Source organism: Acartia tonsa, chromosome 10 (genome assembly GCF_053477335.1).
Source record: "Acartia tonsa isolate MP-2025a chromosome 10, ASM5347733v1, whole genome shotgun sequence".
Taxonomy (NCBI): Eukaryota; Metazoa; Arthropoda; class Copepoda; order Calanoida; family Acartiidae; genus Acartia; species Acartia tonsa.
The window spans coordinates 41680874-41702349 of record NC_137269.1 but is presented as its reverse complement, the minus strand read 5'-3'; the positions used below and the strand labels follow the sequence as shown (position 1 = coordinate 41702349).

The window sequence follows — 21476 nt, the reverse complement described above, 5'->3', positions numbered from 1 at the left end:
TTATACAAAATTGTGCTTATGTATTTTATCTAAATAAGTAATTATTAATGCTTTAATAATGGACTTATGTTATGCACTTTTAATTACTAAAATAATTAACATCAGTTTGACTTCCTCAAAGCATTTGATAAATTAATTTTGTCGAGTTTTCAAGAGAAAGGTTTCAAATTACCATATCTTTCTTTAAAAACATATATTGGAAACAGTGGCGTGCACAAGGTGTGGTCAGTGGGGTATTATTTCTTGAGAGGGTAAAAAAAGGGGAAGGTAGGCTTTTCCAATTTACATTTAAGGGTGGTGTTGATACGCCCCTAAACTCATTTTCTGAAAGATAATAATCCAAAGATACACATATCAAATTAAGGTAATCCTAAAATAAAAAGTTGTATCATTTTTTGTATAAAGCTTAAGATCATAAAAAATACTGAACCGATTGGGTTTAGTATTTTAGATAAGTTTTGCAGAGTACATGTGATGGTTTTATGCTATTTCATTTTCAGATACAGGTTTTGGGATTGTAAGCTATTATTCTAGCCTTCGAAAATAGAGCCCAGAGATTTCAGGGGCGCAGCCACTAGTTTAAAAAAAATATTATGTTATTTTTTTTATCTGAGTAATTGTATTGATAATTGTAATTGCTGCGTTACTTAGGACAATATTATTCTTGTTTTTCTATAAGATTTGTATATTAAGTTTAATCTGTAATGATATATTTATGTGTAAGTTACTAGTAAAAATCAATAACACATATTTATCCATAATGGAAAATAATAATCACATAGCAAGGATGACAACATCCATAAATAGCAAAGCTCAAAACATATAGGTGACCATCCGAAAAAAAATGACTATTAAAAAAGACATTAAACTTGATAAAATAAATCACGAAACCTTTTAAAAACTATAATAAAGTGAATATCTAGAAATGAATCCAGCACCCCAACTAATAATCTTAATGACATTTTTTGAAATATGTAAAATGTGAGATTTCTTAATCCCTTAAATTATCAGCCATTTATCTTAAATATGAGTCGAGAAAATCATGAAACCTTAAAAATCTGGGAATCAAGCTAGCACCCCAACCAATCATCAAACTTTAATGAAACTTTTAAATTCATTTTTCATTCCATATCTTGAAAAGAGGCCGAGAAAATCATGTTTACGGACGGACATTTCAAATTATAGAGTAGCTTCACTACTAACAAGGAATGGAAATTAATTCAATATTATTAGATGCGGATCATCTTTATATAAAGAACCCTTAATACGTAGACACTATCATCTGATAACGTTGTGCATATCTAAAATCACTTCCAGTATGGCTGCGAAACCGATTTATATCCTCTGCATTATACCGGAAAAAAAATCATGTATATCATCGAATTACAGACAATTTTCCACGAATATTAAAAGAAAAATCTTAAAACCCAGTTTTGTTAGCCAGAAACAAAACTGGTTTTAATATTATAATTTTTAATTTCAATATCCGCGAAGCAGTCTATTAAACGATGAAAATAAGACTTTATATCATATGATACTAGCATCTACGCCCCTAACATCTAAGGACCTCTGTTTTAGAGCTAGAAAAATAGCTCAAACCCATCCCTCAAGACTTAAATCTGAAATTATAAAGACTTAAAACCATCACAAATTACTTGTGAAGATTACCTAAAAAATGAATCAATTGGTTCATTAATTATTGAGAACATAACACATACAGACAAACTCCTTACTACTTTATACAATAGGATTAAGCAATATGTTTGATTTTTGTCTGTATTAAAAGACAGCAAGAACATATGAACGTTATGTTTCTTGTTTTCTCGTTTCTTCCCACATATTGTATTTATCTCAGCAATGGATGTAGAATATACATATGTGGATATAATGACAGGAGAAAATTTGTCGTTTATTTAGCTTACTAATATGGACCTCATTAAAGGGACAGTTCATTCATCCAGTAAAAGGGGAGGGTTTGGTGTAATGAAAGTGAATGGGGTTATAGTTATTTTAGTCAGCTACTAACATCACTTTATTAGAGAACATGAAAATCTGGTGCAATATCCAAGTACTAACATATCGATTAACTCAACACAATAAGAAAATAGATAAACTTTCAAGGACAATCCACAAATACATTTAGTTTAATACTGAAATAAAGATGATAATTAATAGAGGCATTTTCAATACTTTTCGTACACTTGAGTAAGGACGTTGAAGATTTTTATTATCTATTTGCTAGTGGGAGGGAGTAAAAAAGGGGGTGAAATAATTTTTTACCAGCGAATGGATGTGTGTTAAGATAGCTTGATTTTGTTCACAAGACATTAGGCTAACTAAGATATCCTTATTAAGTTATTAACATGATGTTTGTCTGCCTGTACTGAAGAATTTCGCTAACCACTGAACCGATATGGTTCTCCTTTACAGAGTAGCTTAACATAGGCCCTTTGAAGTTAATAGCTATTTAGGGGGAGGGTACCACCATCCACCCAAGAGAAAGAACACCTAAAAATCACCCTCCCCCTAAAAAATTTCCTCCCAAAAGAATTTTAAAAAATCTAATATAACAAAAATGGGTTATCGAGTTCAACTCCCTCCTCCTCAAGTGCCGCTAGTGGCCTCTAGGGGCGTAGCCACTAGTGATTATATAGGGTAGCTTCGCTATAACTAAAAACGACACACAATGAAATTCTTTTGATTCCCATCCCCTGAGAAATATAAAATAGAATTAATCAGAAAATTTGCAGAACTATTGTTGTCAAAATATTAGTTTTATATTAGTATTCACACCATCTCTACATCTTATATGTTATATTCTTTTGATTTATTACATGCTTGGATTCTCAATAATTTCAAATTAATTCAATGAAATGATTTTTGTAATGAATTACTAGCGGCTACGCCCCTAGTGGCCTCTAGGTGCCCTTGAGGGCGGAGGCGGGGAGTTACTCTCCTCCAAAATATTTATTAACCTTCCCAGGACCTATTAGAATCTATCTATTGTAATGGAGAACCATATCGGTTCAGTGGTTAGCGGTAAACAGAGACAGAAAGACAGACATTCTGTTACTTTATTATAAGGGTACAGAAACAAGGATGATAATATTTAAAGATATTTTACGAACATTATTTAAAAATATGAATAAGATTCTTTCTTTTAAAGCTAATAAAAACAAACTAATTTATATAATTCTTTCTTTAGTTGAATCAAAATATTATAAATTAATCTATTTCATAACATTTGAAGTTAAGACAAGGATGACAACATTCATAAAAGCAAAGCAATAAAATCTAAGGGAAGGCCGAACGAACAAAAACTCTTGTAGAGTGTCTTAATAAGAAGAACATTAATTCTTAACAAAAGTGTAAATAAAGTTGTTGCAAAATTGCGTATATACAGGACGTACTTTTATTTTAAGGATTCGATTATAGAAATGCCTCACTTATAATATTGTACCTTGTTGTCCTAAGAATAATTATTCTAAAAATCAGATGATTAAATAGGATAATTATATCATATAAAAATAATCATCATGTTTTAAGTGGACGTAGGACTTTCTGGTAACGATCATAGAGTTGCCTTGCTTCTAAATCGTACCTAACTATTATAGGAAGCATCATGCAAAGTTTGAAATTGATAGAGCAATTCTAAGCATTACACGAAAAGAGCTAACCGCTACGGACGGACGGACCAACCTCAATTATAGAAAAAGCTTCTCACTTAAAAAGGTTAAATTCTTCACTCAATTAAGAAAAGATTTTAGTTTGACTATAAAAACAATTTCTTAAAAGGTTTTTATATTCTAAGAAGATTACGTACAAAGAAAAAATACAAAATCTTTTTAAACTATCCAATTAGGAATTTAAAATTATTTAAATTTTATTCACATGAAAGGATGTTTTATACATAATAATCTTTTTTTTGTATGAAGCTTTATATCTCAATAACTCTTTCTCTTTGAATATATAGCCCCTAGATGCTAGGGGCGTTAATGCTGTCTTATTATTTTAAGTAGTAAGGTTTTTCATTTAAAGAACTTATTGAATTTATCTGTTTAGGAAAGCTACACATGGGTCCAGGGCTGGTTTAATGCTATGTTTCTGGGCTTTCTTACCCACTTTGAATATATTTAGAACCCCTAAATGTGAGTGTGTTTAATTACATTAAGCTGTTTATTACACTAGTCGCCAAAGTTTTATAATAACGTTTTCTTTAATTTAACTCAACTACTTTGGGGACTAAATTAAATTTTGGTATCTTACTTTGAGTGTTCAAATGTTTTAACCACTAATTCTAATCTACAGAAGAGGTAATTGATCTTTATAGGGATGTACATCATTTTATCGACCAACGTCTTATCCCTTTAGATTCCTGGTAAAAAGAGTGTGTTTAATTACATTGAGCTTGTGGTTAATATATTTTCATTAATAAACTAGACAAAACTTTAACTCAAAATTACAAAACTTTCTCTTGCAAATAAATCTACCAAGGATATTAATATTCAGAGCGTAAGGTTTGACAACAAAAATATATCAAATGTATTTAGAATGTCTATTCCAGTATGACTTCGAAACAGAAAAATATACTCTGTATTAGAACCGGTTCTCCACCATACGGAAAAATAATGTACAGTATAGTATTACAGAATTTTTTCACAAATATTAAAATAATTGGTTTTAATCTTTTAATCGCTAAAGCTGTCTGTAATAAGATGTGATGAATAACTATTCCATAATTCAAATAAATAGCTAGATTTTAAGATTCTTCTAATAATGTACAAAATCTGTTATTCTTTTGAGTTACTTAATGGGACAATTGTATTTTATTACACAGTGGTTGCTTTTCCCCTGCCCTCTTGGGGAGAGTGAGAGAGCTTAGGAAAAAAGTCTAAAACTACCCAAAGACATTGATTAGCTTACCCGAAAAGTACAACCTTTTCGGAGCAGCATATTCCGAAGTCTCTAGCTTAAGGCCTCATGCTTTATAAAGAACTAGAGAGGCTTTGTATTCAAAGGGGTATATAGCCTAAAACCACCCCAAGGATAAAATCAAAATAGTCTATAACCATCCCGGAAGATTTGTGAAGCTTTCCAATAAAGGAAAACTTAATCAGTTCAGCTGTTCTTTAAATCTTAGTTTTTAGGGAAAGGAAAAAGTTACCAGGGAGGAAGGGGACATTGGGCTGTTTATTACACGAGTCCCAAAAGTTTTATAATAAAAATTTTGTTATTCGTTGGCTTAACAACTTTGGGGACTTCTCTTGAATTAATCAAATCTTAAGTTCAGTGTCACTGTCCAACAGTTTTAACCACTAATTGTAATTTATAGAATGAAAATCATCATTGAGTTTGTAACTTTGTACATCAGTTTTATTGGACATTGTCTTATCCCTTTAGATCCCTGCTATGTTGGAGCAAATGTTGCAAATGGAAAGATAAACTTTTTACGCAACAAAAAATTGTGCGGGAATCTAGATGCAATTTCTCTCAAAGTTTTTTTTTTTACTTTTTTGAGCCCAATCCTTAAAAATAAACTTTTTTTGGTAGCCTTTCTGTCCTCAAGGCTAGGGTTGATGAGCCCAAGACCTAAATCTGATAATCAAATGGCCTAAAACCATCACAGGATCTAAGTAAAGCCTAGCTAAGATAGAGAACTCAATTGGTTCACCAGTTATTAAAATCTTAAGCTCCAGACAAAAAAACTTTCTACTTTATCTGAGTGTATATCTTTTAAGTATCGGCTGTTAAAAAGTATTTTATTTCATAGCGAAAAATATATAACTTTTAATAATTGCAAATGTAAAAACTTTACTGAATACAGCAGTATAATAATTTTTAAATTTTTAGAGGGATTCAAATTTTTTTATCATTTTATTTTCTAAACACTAGTAGAGTGTCAGGACTAAATGCACAGAGTATAAGTCTAAACAAAATTGTAAGTAACTTTGTCACAAAACTACTATAAACAGGATACTAACTAAGGACATATTTACAATTTGTAAGTCTGGATTATAGAGATGCTTCGCTTATAACATGGTAGTTTAGGAATCAGCATTTCAAAAATCAGATGAAAGAATTATTATATCATATAAAATTTTGTGAAAAAAAGGAAAAAATCAGTAAAGATTATATAGTTGCTATGCTCTATAATTTGTACCTAACAGGAATCACACTGCCAAGTTCAACACCGATTGGACAATTCTAACATGCCTTATTTAACAATAAGAGCTATGCGGACAGATCTAAATATTGGAAAATTAACGGGATGTCAACAACGTAAGGCTGTACGGACTGGCATACTAAAATTTAAATAGTTATAGAGAAGCTTTAGTAATTTTTTGAATTTAAAAAAAATTATTTGTAAAAATTGCTCTCTATTTGTATCTTAGTGTGAGTGTATAATGTAGTTTTAAAAACCTAGGATTTTTAGGGTTATTGGATAGGTTTTTATTAGATTTGTGATCTGACTAATATATTGCAGGGAGGGAGGGGACACTAGGCTATTTATTACACTAGTCCCCAAAGTATTATAATAACGTTTTCTTATTCTTAGGCGCAACAACATTGGGGACTTTTATTGAATTTTGATTGGTTTGTTCATTAGTTTAGAATCCATTAGAATCCATTAAAATTTTAACTACTAATTGTAATCTACAGAAGGGGCAATTGTGTATCATCATTGTGCATGTACCTAATATATTAGCCATTGTCTTATCCCTTTAGATCCCTGAATATATTGCTAATAATAAAAAGCTGCAGTAATATTAGTTTAGAACGATGCCAATATAGGCCAAACTGATACATTATATATTAGCTTTTTTGAAAGCGAAGCTTTTCTATAATTAGGGTCGGTCCGTCCGTACGTCCGTAACGGATAGCTTTTTTCGTTAATTTAGGCATGTTAGAATTGTCCTATCGATTTCAAACTTTGCATGGTGATTCCTGTAGTAGTTAGGTACGATTTTCAACAAATTTACTTACAATTTTGCTTCGACTCTTATACATTTATTTTCTGATTATTCAGTTCTGACACTATATAAGTGTTAATGTCCGTTTGTCTTACTGTTTCAGTGCTTCGCTTTTATGGATGTTGTCATCCTTGTTTTTTAGATGAGTAAAATCTCTAGAATCTTTTAATATTATCCTTTTTGAAGCTTTTATAGTGCCCATAAAAAATGACGTAATACTGGCCTACCGTAGGTCAATTTAGTCTGTGTATTGGTCTTTATTGCTTATTTGTATTGTATGGTGTCATTTTTTATAGGCACTAAAATGAGCTTGTTATTCAAAAATATCCATTATTTGACATATCTAAAAGAGAATAAAGAGACTTTTTAATACTTTTACAAGGCAACTCTATAATCAGTTTAAGAAAGTCCTTACGTCCATTGAAAACCTGCAAATTTCTAACAGATTTTTGTAAGATTTAATTATCCTATTTTTTTCGCAGCAAGTATATTTACATTTTGTACATATCTTGAAATTGATATTTTGACAATCTACAAGCGTTCATGTTCGTAAGTTCTATCATTTTATTGGAAAGCTTCGCTTTTATGAATGTTGTCATGCTTGTTCTGTATCTAAATACTTGGCAAAGTTTGTGATAAAAGATGAAGATTAACTTTTCACACATCTTTTCTCATAAGATAAGCCTTTTCTTAATATACAATGTGATAATATTCAGGATAGAAGGGGACATTGGGCTGTTTATTACACTAGTCCCCAAAGTTTCATAATGACGTTATTTTATTCGTTGGCTTAATAACTTCTGAAACTTCTATTTAATTTTGATGGATTGGTTCACTAAGTAGATTGTCCAAAAGTTTAACCACTAATTGTTACCTAAAGAATAATTTTGTGTATCATGTGTATCATCATTTGTAACTGGCCCCACTCCTCCCTGGTGATCATGAAACTAAACCCTACTCACCCTAGAATCATCTAGTCCCTGGAACTGGTCCCACTCCTCCCTGGTGATCATGAAACTAAACCCTACTCACCCTAGAATCATCTAGTCCCTGGAACTGGTCCCACTCCTCCCTGGTGATCATGAAACTAAACCCTACTCACCCTAGGATCATCTAGTCCCTGGAACTGGTCCCACTCCTCCCTGGTGATCATGAAACTAAACCCTACTCACCCTAGGATCATCTAGTCCCTGGAACTGGTCCCACTCCTCCCTGGTGATCATGAAACTAAACCCTACTCACCCTAGGATCATCTAGTCCCTGGAACTGGTCCCACCCCTCCCTGGTGATCATGAAACTAAACCCTACTCACCCTAGGATCATCTAGTCCCTGGAACTGGTCCCACTCCTCCCTGGTGATCATGAAACTAAACCCTACTCACCCTAGGATCATCTAGTCCCTGGAACTAGTCCCACTCCTCCCTGGTGATCATAAAACTAAACCCTACTCACCCTAGGATCATCTAGTCCCTGGAACTGGTCCCACTCCTCCCTGGTGATCATGAAACTAAACCCTACTCACCCTAGGATCATCTAGTCCCTGGAACTGGTCCCACTCCTCCCTGGTGATCATGAAGGCTGCCAGGTTGGCTGTGTAGATAGCAAGGAACACTACGGCAAACAGAGCCCATACAGAGGCCATAAATCTAAGATAGAGGACAATTAAAAAAAATAAAAAAAATAATCAAAAACAAAGTAAAAAATCAATCAAAAATAAAGGAAGATAAATTATGGCAAAAGATAAATGGAGGTACAGAAACCCCTCAAAATATAAATCCCCCCCCCCTCAAAAAAATCTTTTGCGTCCTTATAAGTGGAGAGGGGAGGAGATATTTCTCAAAAACTTTTTGCATTAATCTAACTGTACAGAAAATTTGCTTACCTGGCAGTAAATGCTCTGGGACAGTCCATCTGTACAGGAGCTTGAAATAGCAGGGCCCAGACCATCCAAAACGTTCGACACAGAGAAAATTTATGGTCAGGATCAACAGAACTCTAAATTATGAAGCTCTTTATAGTGCCTATAAAATCAAAAAATCCCGAATCACTCAGGATACTTTTTTATATTTATCCCCTTTTTTAAATGTACTATTAAGAGGTCCTAAATTATATTTTAACATTAAATTAAGTTATAGTTTTTTTTTGTAGCGAAGCCACTAAAATTGTTCGTGTATGACGTTATGTTGTAAAAAACAAACATTTAAAGTACCACTTGAAGCCTCTAGCTTAAAAGCCATGGTCAAACATAAAAACCTTACACACATTATTATTTCTAAAGAAATGTTTGTACTCTATAAACTTATTACAAACATTCTTCGAGACAAAAACAATGACAATAAAAATCAATAATAGCGAAAGCTTAACTTTATTTAAATATCGGATGCTGTGAGTATTTGTGCAAAAAATATGACGTAACAAAAAAAATAGCCAATGAGAGGCCACTATAAATTTTACCATTGGTCAATAACGGCCTCTCATTGGCTAATTTTTTTTTGTTACGTCATATTTTTTGCACCAATACTCACAGCATCAAATATCGATCGAAAGATCTAATAAATTACTGATTTTCAGAGAGACAGCGAATACTCGATTATTAATTCCACTGGTACTCAAAGTTTTATATCAAAGTTATCTTAATCGATGGCTCAAAAACTTTAAATATTTTTCTCGTATTCATTCGAATCCGGTGGATAGGAACCGGTTCTAATCCATACGAAAAAACTATGTCTAGCATCGTATTATATCCAGCTTTTTACGAATATAGCACCACGGGGCTAAAAAACTGGTTTTAATCTTATAATTGTACATTCTATATCCGCGGAAAGCCGTTTATAATACGATGCGAGAAATAACTATTCTCGTATTCATTCGAATCCGGTGGATAGGAACCGGTTCTCATCCATACGAAAAAACTATGTCTAGCACCGTATTATATCCAGCTTTCTACGTATATAAAAATGTACAATCATAAAATTAAAGCCAGTTTTTTAGCCCGTGCCTCTGACATCTCGGGGCTAAAAGAAACTAGTTTTAATCTTATGATTGTACATTTTTATATTCGTAGAAAGCTGGATATAATACGACCAAAATCTCTATTCTACAGAAGGGGTAGTTTTGTTATCATCATTCGGGATGTATATCAACGTCCATTGTCTTATCCCATCTAATCATTATTGTCGAGTAGATAAACTACACTAACATAAACTTTGTTAGAGTCTTGAAAATACTTTGCTTGGTGGCAGAGAGAGAGGAGACAATGGGCTGTTTATTACACAAGTCCCCATAGTTTTCAAATAACGTTTTCTATTCATTTACTTAACAACTTTAGTGACTTTACTGATTTTTTATTGGCTATTTTATTAAGTTAAGTGTTCAAACATTTCAAAACACAAATATTAATAGACAGATGAAATAATTATGTGTATCATCATTGGGGATGTACATCAATTTATCGACCATTATCCCTTTAGATCCCTGGATTGTAGGTCCTCTCGAGAAATTATATAATTGTAACACATACAACAATAGATGTCATTTTCACTCTTTAGAAAAAGTAAATTAGCCTTTTATAAAAATATAGAAGCCTCTAGGGGCACTTGAGGGAGAGGTGGGGGGGGGGGTCGTTTTCCTCTCATTTTCAATTGTTTTTTTTTTTTTTTTAGGGGCAATGATGATATACAAAATTACACTTTTTTAGATTACAAATAGCACATGAAACAATAAGACACACAACTTAATTGACCAACCAATCAAAATTTACAAGAAGTCCCCAAAGTTGTTGAGCTAACCAATAAGAAAACGTTATCATAATACTTTGGGGACTAGTTTAATAAATATCCTAATATCCCTTCCCTCCCTTATTTAATACTAAAAAGTAGACAAAAAAAGGAACCTAACCTTCATATCGTACCCCTGCGGGCTCAGCCATTCAAACAGAAATATGGAGAAGGCAGAAATTTGAACGGCGGCAAAAACAATCAATAACCAAGACGCCGCATCAAATGGCTCTGAAAAAATAAATCAATAATTATCTTTGAGAAGCAGCTTATAGTGCATATACAAAATGACGTCATACAATACAAATGGCTAATGATAGGCCAATATATTTTACCATTGGTCAATTAAAATGTATACTGGTTATTTGTATTGTATGATGATAATTTTAAAAAATAACTTTATCTATTCCTCTTTTAGTTAACACCACCCATAAAAAAATAACTCGTACACTAGAAATTGGAGAATCATCCCTAATGTATTTAAAGTTGTATATACTGCTGTTATGTCAGACGCGTAACTTACCTACATAATGTATAGTTTAATGCCACTATACAGGCAAAAAGCATGTATTTTGTATATAATCCAGACATCTAACTGGGTCCAATGTTGAGGACCTTTTTTCGTCTGCTAGCAAATTGCTTTCTGCTCTTTTGTAGAGACTTAGCTGTATCAATATTTGCGACGCTAATTGCTGATAATCGAAAGTCGGCACAGGGTCTACGGTGTGCCGATTTATAGTTAATTAACCCCAATCCCCTCTATTGTTTTACTTCAATTTATCCATAAAAAGGATAAGTAATCAAATGGTTAGTTGTCCGTAAATGTTAAGTATTAAATAGATTATTTAAAAGAATAAATGTTTTTTTTTTACTTTTAGACTTATTAATAATCAAAATATTTGTGTTTAATTATTTAATTAAAAATCTTTTGTTTATTTTAGCAGTAATCCTTTTTTGCATTTTATAAATGCGTTAATTAAAACTTGAATTGAAAACAAACAATTGTTTAATTTAATTTAGGTCAAGTAAAGTTAAGATTTAAAGATTCATTTAATTTCCTTTAGGATAAAGGGCTTTACGTCTATGGAAAACATGGTTCAGAGCCTCTAGGGGCACTTGAAGTGGTGGGAGAGTTGAATTCTACCCACAATCTTTAATTTTTTGTTTCATAAAGAAAAGTTATGGGGAAGATTTTTTAGGTAGGGGGGGGGGGCGGGTAGATATGAGAAGGATAACCATACCGGTTCTGCGGGTAGCGGGATCCTTTGGTACAGACAGACAGTCACACACATAGATATCCTGTTACTTTTAAATAAGTACTAGCGGCTACGCCCCTAGAGGCCTCTAGTGGCACTTTAAATGTTTTTGTTTGTTAAAGTTAATTTTTTATGTACGATACCACCTTATTTTAAAAAATTTCGATTTTTTTGTCATTTCTCTTGGGAGGGTGGTGGTACCCTCCCCCAAAATAGTTATAAACCTTCCCGGGACTTATGAGAAGGTACCCTGTTAAGGAGAACCCGATCGGTTCAGCGGTTAGCGAGATCCTTCGGTACAGACACACAGACAGACAAACATCCTGTTACTTTAGTATAAGGATTTACCTAGGAAAGCAGTTGGGGATATGATACCAGTTCGTTTAGCAACCAATATCGCCGTTCCAGATTCTATAATAATTATGTTGAGATCAAGTTGAGACAAGACAATAAATGTATAAGTTTATATGTATAACAAGGACAACTACCTGTCCCAACAAGGTGGGAAACCTCATCGTCTGCTAGCCCATTGCTCTCTGCTCTTTTGTGGCTACTTGGCTGTGTTAATAATATCTGACGCTATTGGCTGATTTTCAAAGACCCAGCTTAAAGTTGTGACAGGGTCACCGCCCCATGGGTAGAGATACATTTAGCTCGTGCCTTTACTTTAATTACAAGATGGTAACATGCATTCAGTCTTCAAAAGTGAAGCGTTTTTTTAAAAACAGTGTAGGTCTGTCTGTCTGTATTTTTGAAATGGATATTTTTATATATTGAATTAGAAAATCTACAATCTTACATGTCACAATTGCATTCTTTAAATTTTTACTAAAACAACTAGCAATTTCATTAAAAAGATTTGATTCAGTTAAATTTAATCAATAACAAATTATCAAGGGGTTAGGTGTTAATAGTGCTACTACAAAACAATCAGATATTAGGCAACAGATGTGCGGACATACTGACATAATTTCCGAAATATACAGTATCTGTGCTACTAAAAAAATTGGATCATGGAAAGAAAACGAATTACCAGATTTCGTCGTATTTTCACGCTGGCTTTTGATAGGTTGTTTTAGGTTTGGTTAAGTTAGTTAAATGTTAATTGTTGCTTGCAGGTTAAAATAGGCCCCGCAGAGTTAGTGCCTCACACAGTGGCCAGACACAGAGAAAAGCTACTGTAAAATATGACGAAACCCACTTTTTTGTTTTCTTTCCATGATTTAAACAGTTAACCTAGAAACGGAGCAGTAAAATCTACAACAGATTCTCTCTCAGCGTTGATCTTGAGTGACGTCATCACCATGTCAAACTTCTTGGCTATCAACTCTGCCATAATGCCATTCCATTTTCCATTCTAAACATGGATAATTGTGTCAAAAAGTCAGGGAATCATCTAAAGGGATAGGACAATGGCCGATAAATTGATGTACATCCCCAATGGCGATACACAAAATTACCCCTTCTGTAGATTAAAATCAATAGTTGAAACGTTTGAACACTAAACGTTATGAATCAACCAATCAAAATTCACTAAAGTTCTCAAAGTTGTTAATCCAACGAATAATAAAACTTTGGGGACTAAACAAACAGGGTATCGTGACCTCTCTTTCTGCCAATAAGTAGTGTTGTATTAAAAGGCTGATATTATTTTTATTGAGGGCGGGGATATTGGGTTGTTTATTACTCTAGTCCCTAACGTTTTTTAATATTTTTGTTATTCATGGGCTAAATAACTTTTATTGACTTTTGATTGGTTGGTTTATTAAGTTTATTGAGTGTCCAAACGATTCAACTACTAATTGCAATCTATAAATGGGGTAATTTTGTATATTAACATCAATTTAGATCACTGAGTCAAATAACAATATTTAGACAACAAAAATTTCAACATTTTTCATGGGTCTCAACTTTAAATTTTTCCAATTTTTTTTTCTCTCTAAAATTTTTTTCTCTCTCTAAAATTTTTTTCTCTCTCTAATGTTCTTTATAAACAACTTTCTCGTATTTATTCGAATCCGTTGGAAAGGAACCGGTTCTCATCCATACGAAAAAAATTATGTCTAGCATCGTATTATATCCAGCTTTCTACAAATAAAAAAATGTACAATTCGGGGCTAAAAAACTGGTTTTAATCTTATAATTGTACATTCTATATCCGCGGAAAGCTGTTTATAATACGATGCGAGAAATGACTATTCTCAAATTACATACGCAACAAAAATTGAATAGTAGGTTTGCTCTACACAAAAATCTTTGTAAAATGTTGAACATTTATTTAATTTTGTATTTATTGTGTAGAATGAAACCAAGATTATCCACTTAAGTATTTAATGTAATGTAAATGTATATACTTATACCATTGGGGTCATGAAATCCTTTCTGCCAGAGAGAGGGGACAATGGGATGTTTATTACACTAGTCCCCAAAATTTTATAATGAGGTTTTCTTATTAGTTGGCTTTGCAACTTTGGGGACTTTAGTGAATTTTGATTGTTTGTTGTATTAAGTAAGTAAGTGTTCTAACGTTTTAATCACTAATCTTAATCTCCGGAAGGGGTATTATTGTGTATCATCATTTGGGATGTACATCAATTTATCTTTTCCCTTTAGACTCCTTCCTTTCTACAGTTCAAAAATAAAAAAAAATAAATCTTGATTTTTTATATAAATCTTAGCATTGTTCCTTTCTAGTTACAAAAATCCAAGAAAATGGGTTGAAAGACATTAGCAAGCATATGTAACATTGCTGAATGCTTTTCTCTCGAGTAAAACACAATTGTGCATAAATTTTTAGATCAGGAATAATATAAAACATTCTTTAAACCAAATGGTTCGCCGACAAATTTTAAATATTTTGTAGGCTTTTAACGCGCATTTAGGTTTTCATATCCCTAACTGTTAAATACATGTACTATAAGATAAATTTGCAACAAAAATAAAAGTCTCAAGTATAAATCCTTCAAAGAAAACAGAGCATTTTTTTCTATTTTTGCAAGCTAGAGTTGCCAAATGATTTAACTTGTTCCCAGCTTTCCAAAACTAACTTTAAGTCAAATTCTCATGAATTGTTTAACATTGCATTAGTGTAAATCTTATTCATACAGGGAGGGAGGGGACAATAGGCTGTTTATTACACTGGTCCCCAAAGTTTTATATTAACGTCTTTAATTGGTTGGCGTAAAAACTTTGAGAACTTTCATTAAATTTTGATTGAATAGTTTATTAAAGTGAGTGTCCATACGTTTCAACCACTAATTGTAATCTACAGAAGGCGTAATTTTGTGTATCATTATTGGGAATGACTTATCCCTTTAGATCCCTAGTTTTCATATCATATTCGTTTTTTAAAGAGAGAAATAAAACCTTAATATTTGTAGGAAAGCTATGTCAGATGCGTGACTGTAAAAACAGCTGGGGGTAAATGCAATAGCCTGAAACAGGTTAAACTCTTGTTAGACCTTCCAGAAAAGGTTTAAAATCAAATTGGTGATCCTTTTCATGAAAAAAAACCTTAACCTTACAAGCTAAATTATTTTCCAGTATGTCTTCAAAACCGATTAATATCTGCAGGATTAGAACCAGTTTTCAGCCATAATGAAAAATAATGTATAGCTTCGTATTACAGACAATTTCCGACGACTGTTAAAATACAAATAATAAAATTAATAACAATTTTGTGAGCCCGGGCTTTTGGCCCCTCAGGGCTAACAAGACTGGTTTAAATCATATATTTTTTTTCATTTTAATATCCGCGGGAAGCTGCCCTGTTACTTGTTGCTTACCCTGAATGGAAGGCAGGACATAAATCTTATCAAGAGCTGTAATTTGAGAACAAGAAAAGTAAAAGTTTTTAGAGGAGCCAAGATATTCTAAAATTTTATGTGATGGTTTGTTCATTTTTAGACGATATAATAGCATTGGTCATATAATTATCAGAGAGAGAGTTTTCTCATTCATAGGCTTAACAATTTTAGGGACCATAGTGAATTTTGTTTGGTTGGTTCTTTAATCTGAGTGTTTAAACATTTCAACCACCAATTTTAATCAAAAGAAGGGGTAATTAAAATGTGTATAACATTAGTTTTTTTTATTATTCTACTCCCAACATATCCTTAGATAGATAAACCTATTATGTGAAGTATTTAGTAAGCTTTTTTGTATGTAGCGAAGGATCTCGAAACCCCTGATCCGATATGGTTCTCCTATACATGGTAGGTCCTTGGAAGGTGTATTACTATTTTGGGGAAGGGTACCACCACCTTAGAAAAAATGACCTCACTTTTTCTTTTTACAACTTAAATTAAAAGTGGAAGGTTCGACTCCCCCTCTCCCCCAAGTGCTTCAAGAGTAGTTTTTATCTTCATTTAATCTTTTTTTATATCTTCGCTACAATCTAACTGTATCTTCCTTGTAATGGAGACGAAAAGTTTTGTTATTTATTCCGCTTGTGTCATATGAAAGTTGTAGCTGTAGCAATTTATAGTTCTACAACTTGATAACCTAATTTTAAACAAAGCAACTATATAAGCAACGATTTCCATCCAGAAATCGTTTTAATTTTAAATATATTGCATTGAATTTATAGTTTGATACTAAAAGAATTATATATGTACATTCCAAATGAAAAGCAAGGTGACAAAAGCTCAGCAATATCGTTTTCTACATATACGTAAGTGAATTACACCAGTCCCCAAAGTTTATAATAACGTTTTCTTACTCTCTGGCAACACAACCTTGGGGACTTTCATTGAATTTTGATTGTCTAGCTCATTTAGTTGAGTGTCTAAACGTTTCAACATCTAATTTTAATCTACTATAGGTGTAATTTTGTGTATCATCATTGGAGATGAATAGCTTTTCTTATTCAAAGTTACACCCAACTTATTTAAAGTTGAAACAAAAATATTCAAGTCATGACTAGGGTAAACAATTTTAAAAGTCATGCATTTAAAAATGTGTATTTCCAAGGATCTAAAGGCATAAGATAATGGACTATTAATTCATGTACAATGTACATCCCCAATGATGATACACAAAATTACACCTTCTATAGATAGTGGTTAAAATGTTTGGACACTCATCTTCATAAACCAACCAATCAAAATTCATAAAAGTCTCCTCTCCAATAGTGTTAGGCCAACAAATAAAAAAAAATATTGAAATACCTTGGGGACTAGTGTAATAAACATCCCATTGTACCCTTCCTTCCTAGTATTTTCAGATTGAAATAAATGTAATCAAATAAGAAAAAGTACGTTCACAGTAAATCAGAAATACATTTTTTTCCTATTGCACAAATAAGGTTTTTATTATCTGTCCATTAAGATCTCGCATTAACCACCTGACCGTTTTAGGTAAGCTTCACACAGCTTAATGGAGTCTAGAGGCGAAACCACTAATGATTTAAAAAGTTGGTTAATACAAAATTTCATTCGTTTTGGCAATTTGATACAAGTCTTACCAAAGTAACAGGATCCCTGTCTGTCTGTCTGTACCGCTAAACCGATATGGTTCTCCTTCACAGAAAGGCTTCTCATAGGTTCTGGAAAGGTTTTTAACTTTTTTGGGAGAGGGTACCACCGCCCTCCAAATCGCCCCTAGAAAAAAATCAATCCCCTCCCCAAAAAATACATCGGATTACCCCCCGAATACTTAGAAATCACTCATCTTACCCCCCCCCCCCCCCTCAAAATAAAAAGCTAGGTCGACCATGATTTAACATTCATTGTCCAATCCCTGGCTATTCAAAAGCACCTGGAATAAGATAAAAAAGTGATTACAAAGTTGTTTGAAGTTGGAACACAAATTAATATTCAGGTCATGATCCAGAGACCAGGAATGGAGGGGACATTGTGCTGATTATTTCATCCCCAGTCCCCAAAGTTTTATAATTATAACGTTTTCTTATTGTTGGCTTAACATCTTTGGGAACTTGTCTTGAATTTTGATTGGTTGGTTAAATAAATTAAGTTTAACCACAAATTTTGATCTACTAAAGGGGTATTTAGATGATAATAATTGGGGATGTAAATAAATTTATCAGCCATTGTCTTATCCTTTTAGATCCAGAGACAGTCAGAAATGCAGGGGTAATACAATGAAATAAAGGTACAAAATCTGTTTTTATCCAGTGACCAATTACTTTTATTTTCTTTGAATTTTTCATACTGATGTTTAATAGTTATTTCTTTCATCGTATTATAAACGGCTTTCCGCGGATATAGAATGTACAATTATAAGATTAAAACCAGTTTTTTTTAGCTCCGAGATGCCGAAGGCACGGGCTAAAAAAACTGGTTTTAATCTTATGATTGTACATTTTTATATTCGTAGAAAGCTGGATATAATACGATGCTAGACATGGTTTTTTCGTATGGATGAGAACCGGTTCCTATCCACCGGATTCGAATGAATACGAGAAAAAAAATTAATTGACTGACTAACCATTTTGTAGTTTAGCTTCTTAATTAGAGGCTATTTCTAGATTTAACTAGAGAGATTTAGATGAATCAAATCTTCTTAAGTAATATTTTATGACAAATAATTTTAACAATAGCTCCCTACTTGTTCAGTCCGAAACTTGATTACTATAAGTGCATAATGCATGGAAAATCGCTATTAGAAATTACCCGTAGTAATCAGGTTATGCATATAATAAACGCAAAAACTGAAAGGTACTTGACTTTAAAGGAAAAACTTTTTCAGTAAAGTCTTTAGATTACTCATAGGAAGCATATGTATACCATAAAGATTAAAAGTAACTTTGGATTTTAAATATAAAAGTAGTAAATTTCAGCTCTTATAATAGTCCAATTTTTATCTGAACTTATTACAAGAAAAAAAAAGGAAATATCTTATCAAGAGTCAAAATTTTCCAAAGGGTCAAAGTATGTGACCATATATCCATTAATCACAGATGTTTGGGTGTTTTCTTAAAACTACACTAAGATTTTACAATTAAAAAATGTTTTTTTTATTAGTTTCATAAAAACAAAAATTTCATTTAATATAATTGTTCTTTTGTGTTTTATGTAAATTGAAAAAAAATTTAGTATTGTTTCTATTTTAAAAATCTGTAATTTGAGGAAATTGTTGAACACCAAGAATATCAGATTAAAAAAGGGGTGGGAGAGGTGTAAACTAACAAACAAGAATGAAAATATCTATTAAAAGGAAGCTTATCAAGTCATGCGACAACTGATTAACACTGACTGGCATTATCAACTTGAATTCAGAGATGCTTCATTCATAAGGGTTGTGCCTAATGGTTATAGGAATCACTATTTCAAATCATTGTAGGAAATCTACACAATTTAGAAATTGTACAGTAAGATGTCTAAAAAGCTAAATGTTTAAATAGACTTACAGAATTTCTACGCTTTCAAAATTAAACCAAAACTTTTAAAGAATCATAATGCAAAGTTAAAAACTGATGTATAGTTCTAAAAAGCCTAACTAAATAATCAGATCTGATAATGTGGATGGACAGACAAACGCTAATTGTAGAAAAGACTTGGATAATCTAATAAACAGATACATAGTAATGTTAGCATATTTCTATTTATAGGTTTATCTTCTCCTTAAAAATGGGGAGGGAGATGTTGTAGAACAATTAACACCCCAAAGATTGCTGACTGGCCACCCCTTTTGCTCTGTCCATATTATTACTACTTGGAAAGTATTCCTTTAAAACTTCTAATAATTTGCAATACCAAATTTATATTTGAACAGCTGTCTCTTACATTAGAAACATTTTCCTTTAATTAATAAAACCTGACTGTAATCTAAAATTTTGGAAAATAGATAACCTAATTGGTTATGTAGTTAAATAGTTCTTAAAAGATAAACTAAAATGTTAGCTATGTCTGTTATGGATGTATGCTTATATTTAAAACACCAATATTGTGGTGTTACAGTGCTTTGATTTTTGTTATATATTGTACCGTTAAATTAGCACTTTAATGTGTTCAGTGTTACTAATAAAAGCTTCTCCTTATACCAGATTTGTCATATCAATAATATTGAGGATAATATATATGGGCATCATGCTTAAGAAACAGGGTTTAACTAAATGTTTTATTCTAATAATTTGCAGCTTTAGAAAAACGTTTCGACTTCAATATTTGACTGAGATAATCCGTTACAGTTTGCTCGCAGACATTAAAGTGATAGGACCTGGACATTTGAACGTCGAAAGAAAACTTACAAACAAAGAAATTATGAATATCAAGAAACTATTATGTATATGTCCAAAAGTATGAAATAAACTATGATTTCTTTTAATTGTAAAATTAGCAATTAAGAGGAAATTCATATTTGTTTTATTCTTTTGAATTTCAACGAATTGAGATATTTATTTTGATTTTAAGGGTTAAATGAATCATTTCAAAAAAGAACTACCCTTATTATATTATTCAGATAATGATTTTATAATAAGTATCAGTTCATTTACTACAGAAGTGAATTTATTTATACCTAGTTAAAAGATAAAGAAGAAAAACTTGAAATTTGGCCTTTTAGAAGCAGTAATCTATATTTTTTGTGTTTATTATATTCATATCATTAATATTGATTGTTCATATTTATATGAAAGTATTTGATTCAAGATAGTTAAAATAAATTTTGCAAATTAAATGTTTCTATAAATTTCTTTGTTTTTTGTTAAAGATATTTGAAAAGTGTTAAGAAGAATAAAAGAATAGATAAAAATGGAAGGGGTTAAAGGGAGGGAGTAAAAATGAAAGGGATTTACCAGTAGGGGAGGGACATTGGCGTGCATGGCGATTTCCCAGGGGGTGTGAAATTTTAGGGGAAGGAAAAAGGGGAAGGTGGGTGTTTCTAACTTCAATTTTAAGAGGTGGGTTTACACCCCTATATGCTCCACCACCGCAGGCCACTATGAGGGGGGTAGGTGAATCTTAAGGGGGTGTAATAAAGTGGAAGGTAGGTCTCCCAAATATGTTTATAAGGGGGATGAAAACACCCCCTATTTAACCCCCTGGAGTAAAATCTGAAAAAGGAGAAGTAAAAAAAAGTGGTAGGTTGGAGGGAAAAAAGGGAGGAGAGGAAGGGATGGAGAGAGAATAAAATCTGTGAGAAAATGAGAGGGGGTCATTTTTGTTTCTTAGGGGAATACATTTACTACTAAAAAATTTTATCATAACCCTAAGGATTGAAATCTGAGAATACTAGGTTTATATATGAAATAAAATTATATTCCTTTTAATAGAGAGACATTGGGGAACATTGGCTCCCTGCTGGTCTCTTAAATAAGCGTCTTACACTACATCGGCGTAATATTAAAAAAAATGACTAGTAAATTTCTGAAACTTGATGACTATGTTCATCTTTAAAGATTATTGTTAAAGTATTATACTAAATTTCTAAATTCAAATGAGTAGGGAGAGAGAAAATAATTTTTGTAGCATAGCAACTCTAAATGGTGTCGTAATTGCTGGCTTGATGTTAGG

At 32.2% G+C, this 21476-nt stretch overlaps 1 protein-coding gene across 3 annotated transcripts in view; it reads right to left on the bottom strand.

The window, feature by feature from the left end:
- Nucleotides 1-21476, bottom strand: part of LOC145330069 (glutamate receptor ionotropic, NMDA 2B-like) — a 177149-nt gene that overhangs the window by 47765 nt on the left and 107908 nt on the right. For all 3 annotated transcript variants that reach the window (XM_080174614.1, XM_080174615.1, XM_080174616.1), the window contains exons 23-27: nt 13240-13360; nt 12352-12414; nt 10869-10978; nt 8854-8966; nt 8494-8617 (exon numbers count right to left, since the gene is read on the bottom strand). In XM_080174614.1, the coding sequence (XP_080030740.1) occupies nt 8494-8617; nt 8854-8966; nt 10869-10978; nt 12352-12414; nt 13240-13360 (531 nt within the window). The remainder of the gene's footprint in view (nt 1-8493; nt 8618-8853; nt 8967-10868; nt 10979-12351; nt 12415-13239; nt 13361-21476) is intronic.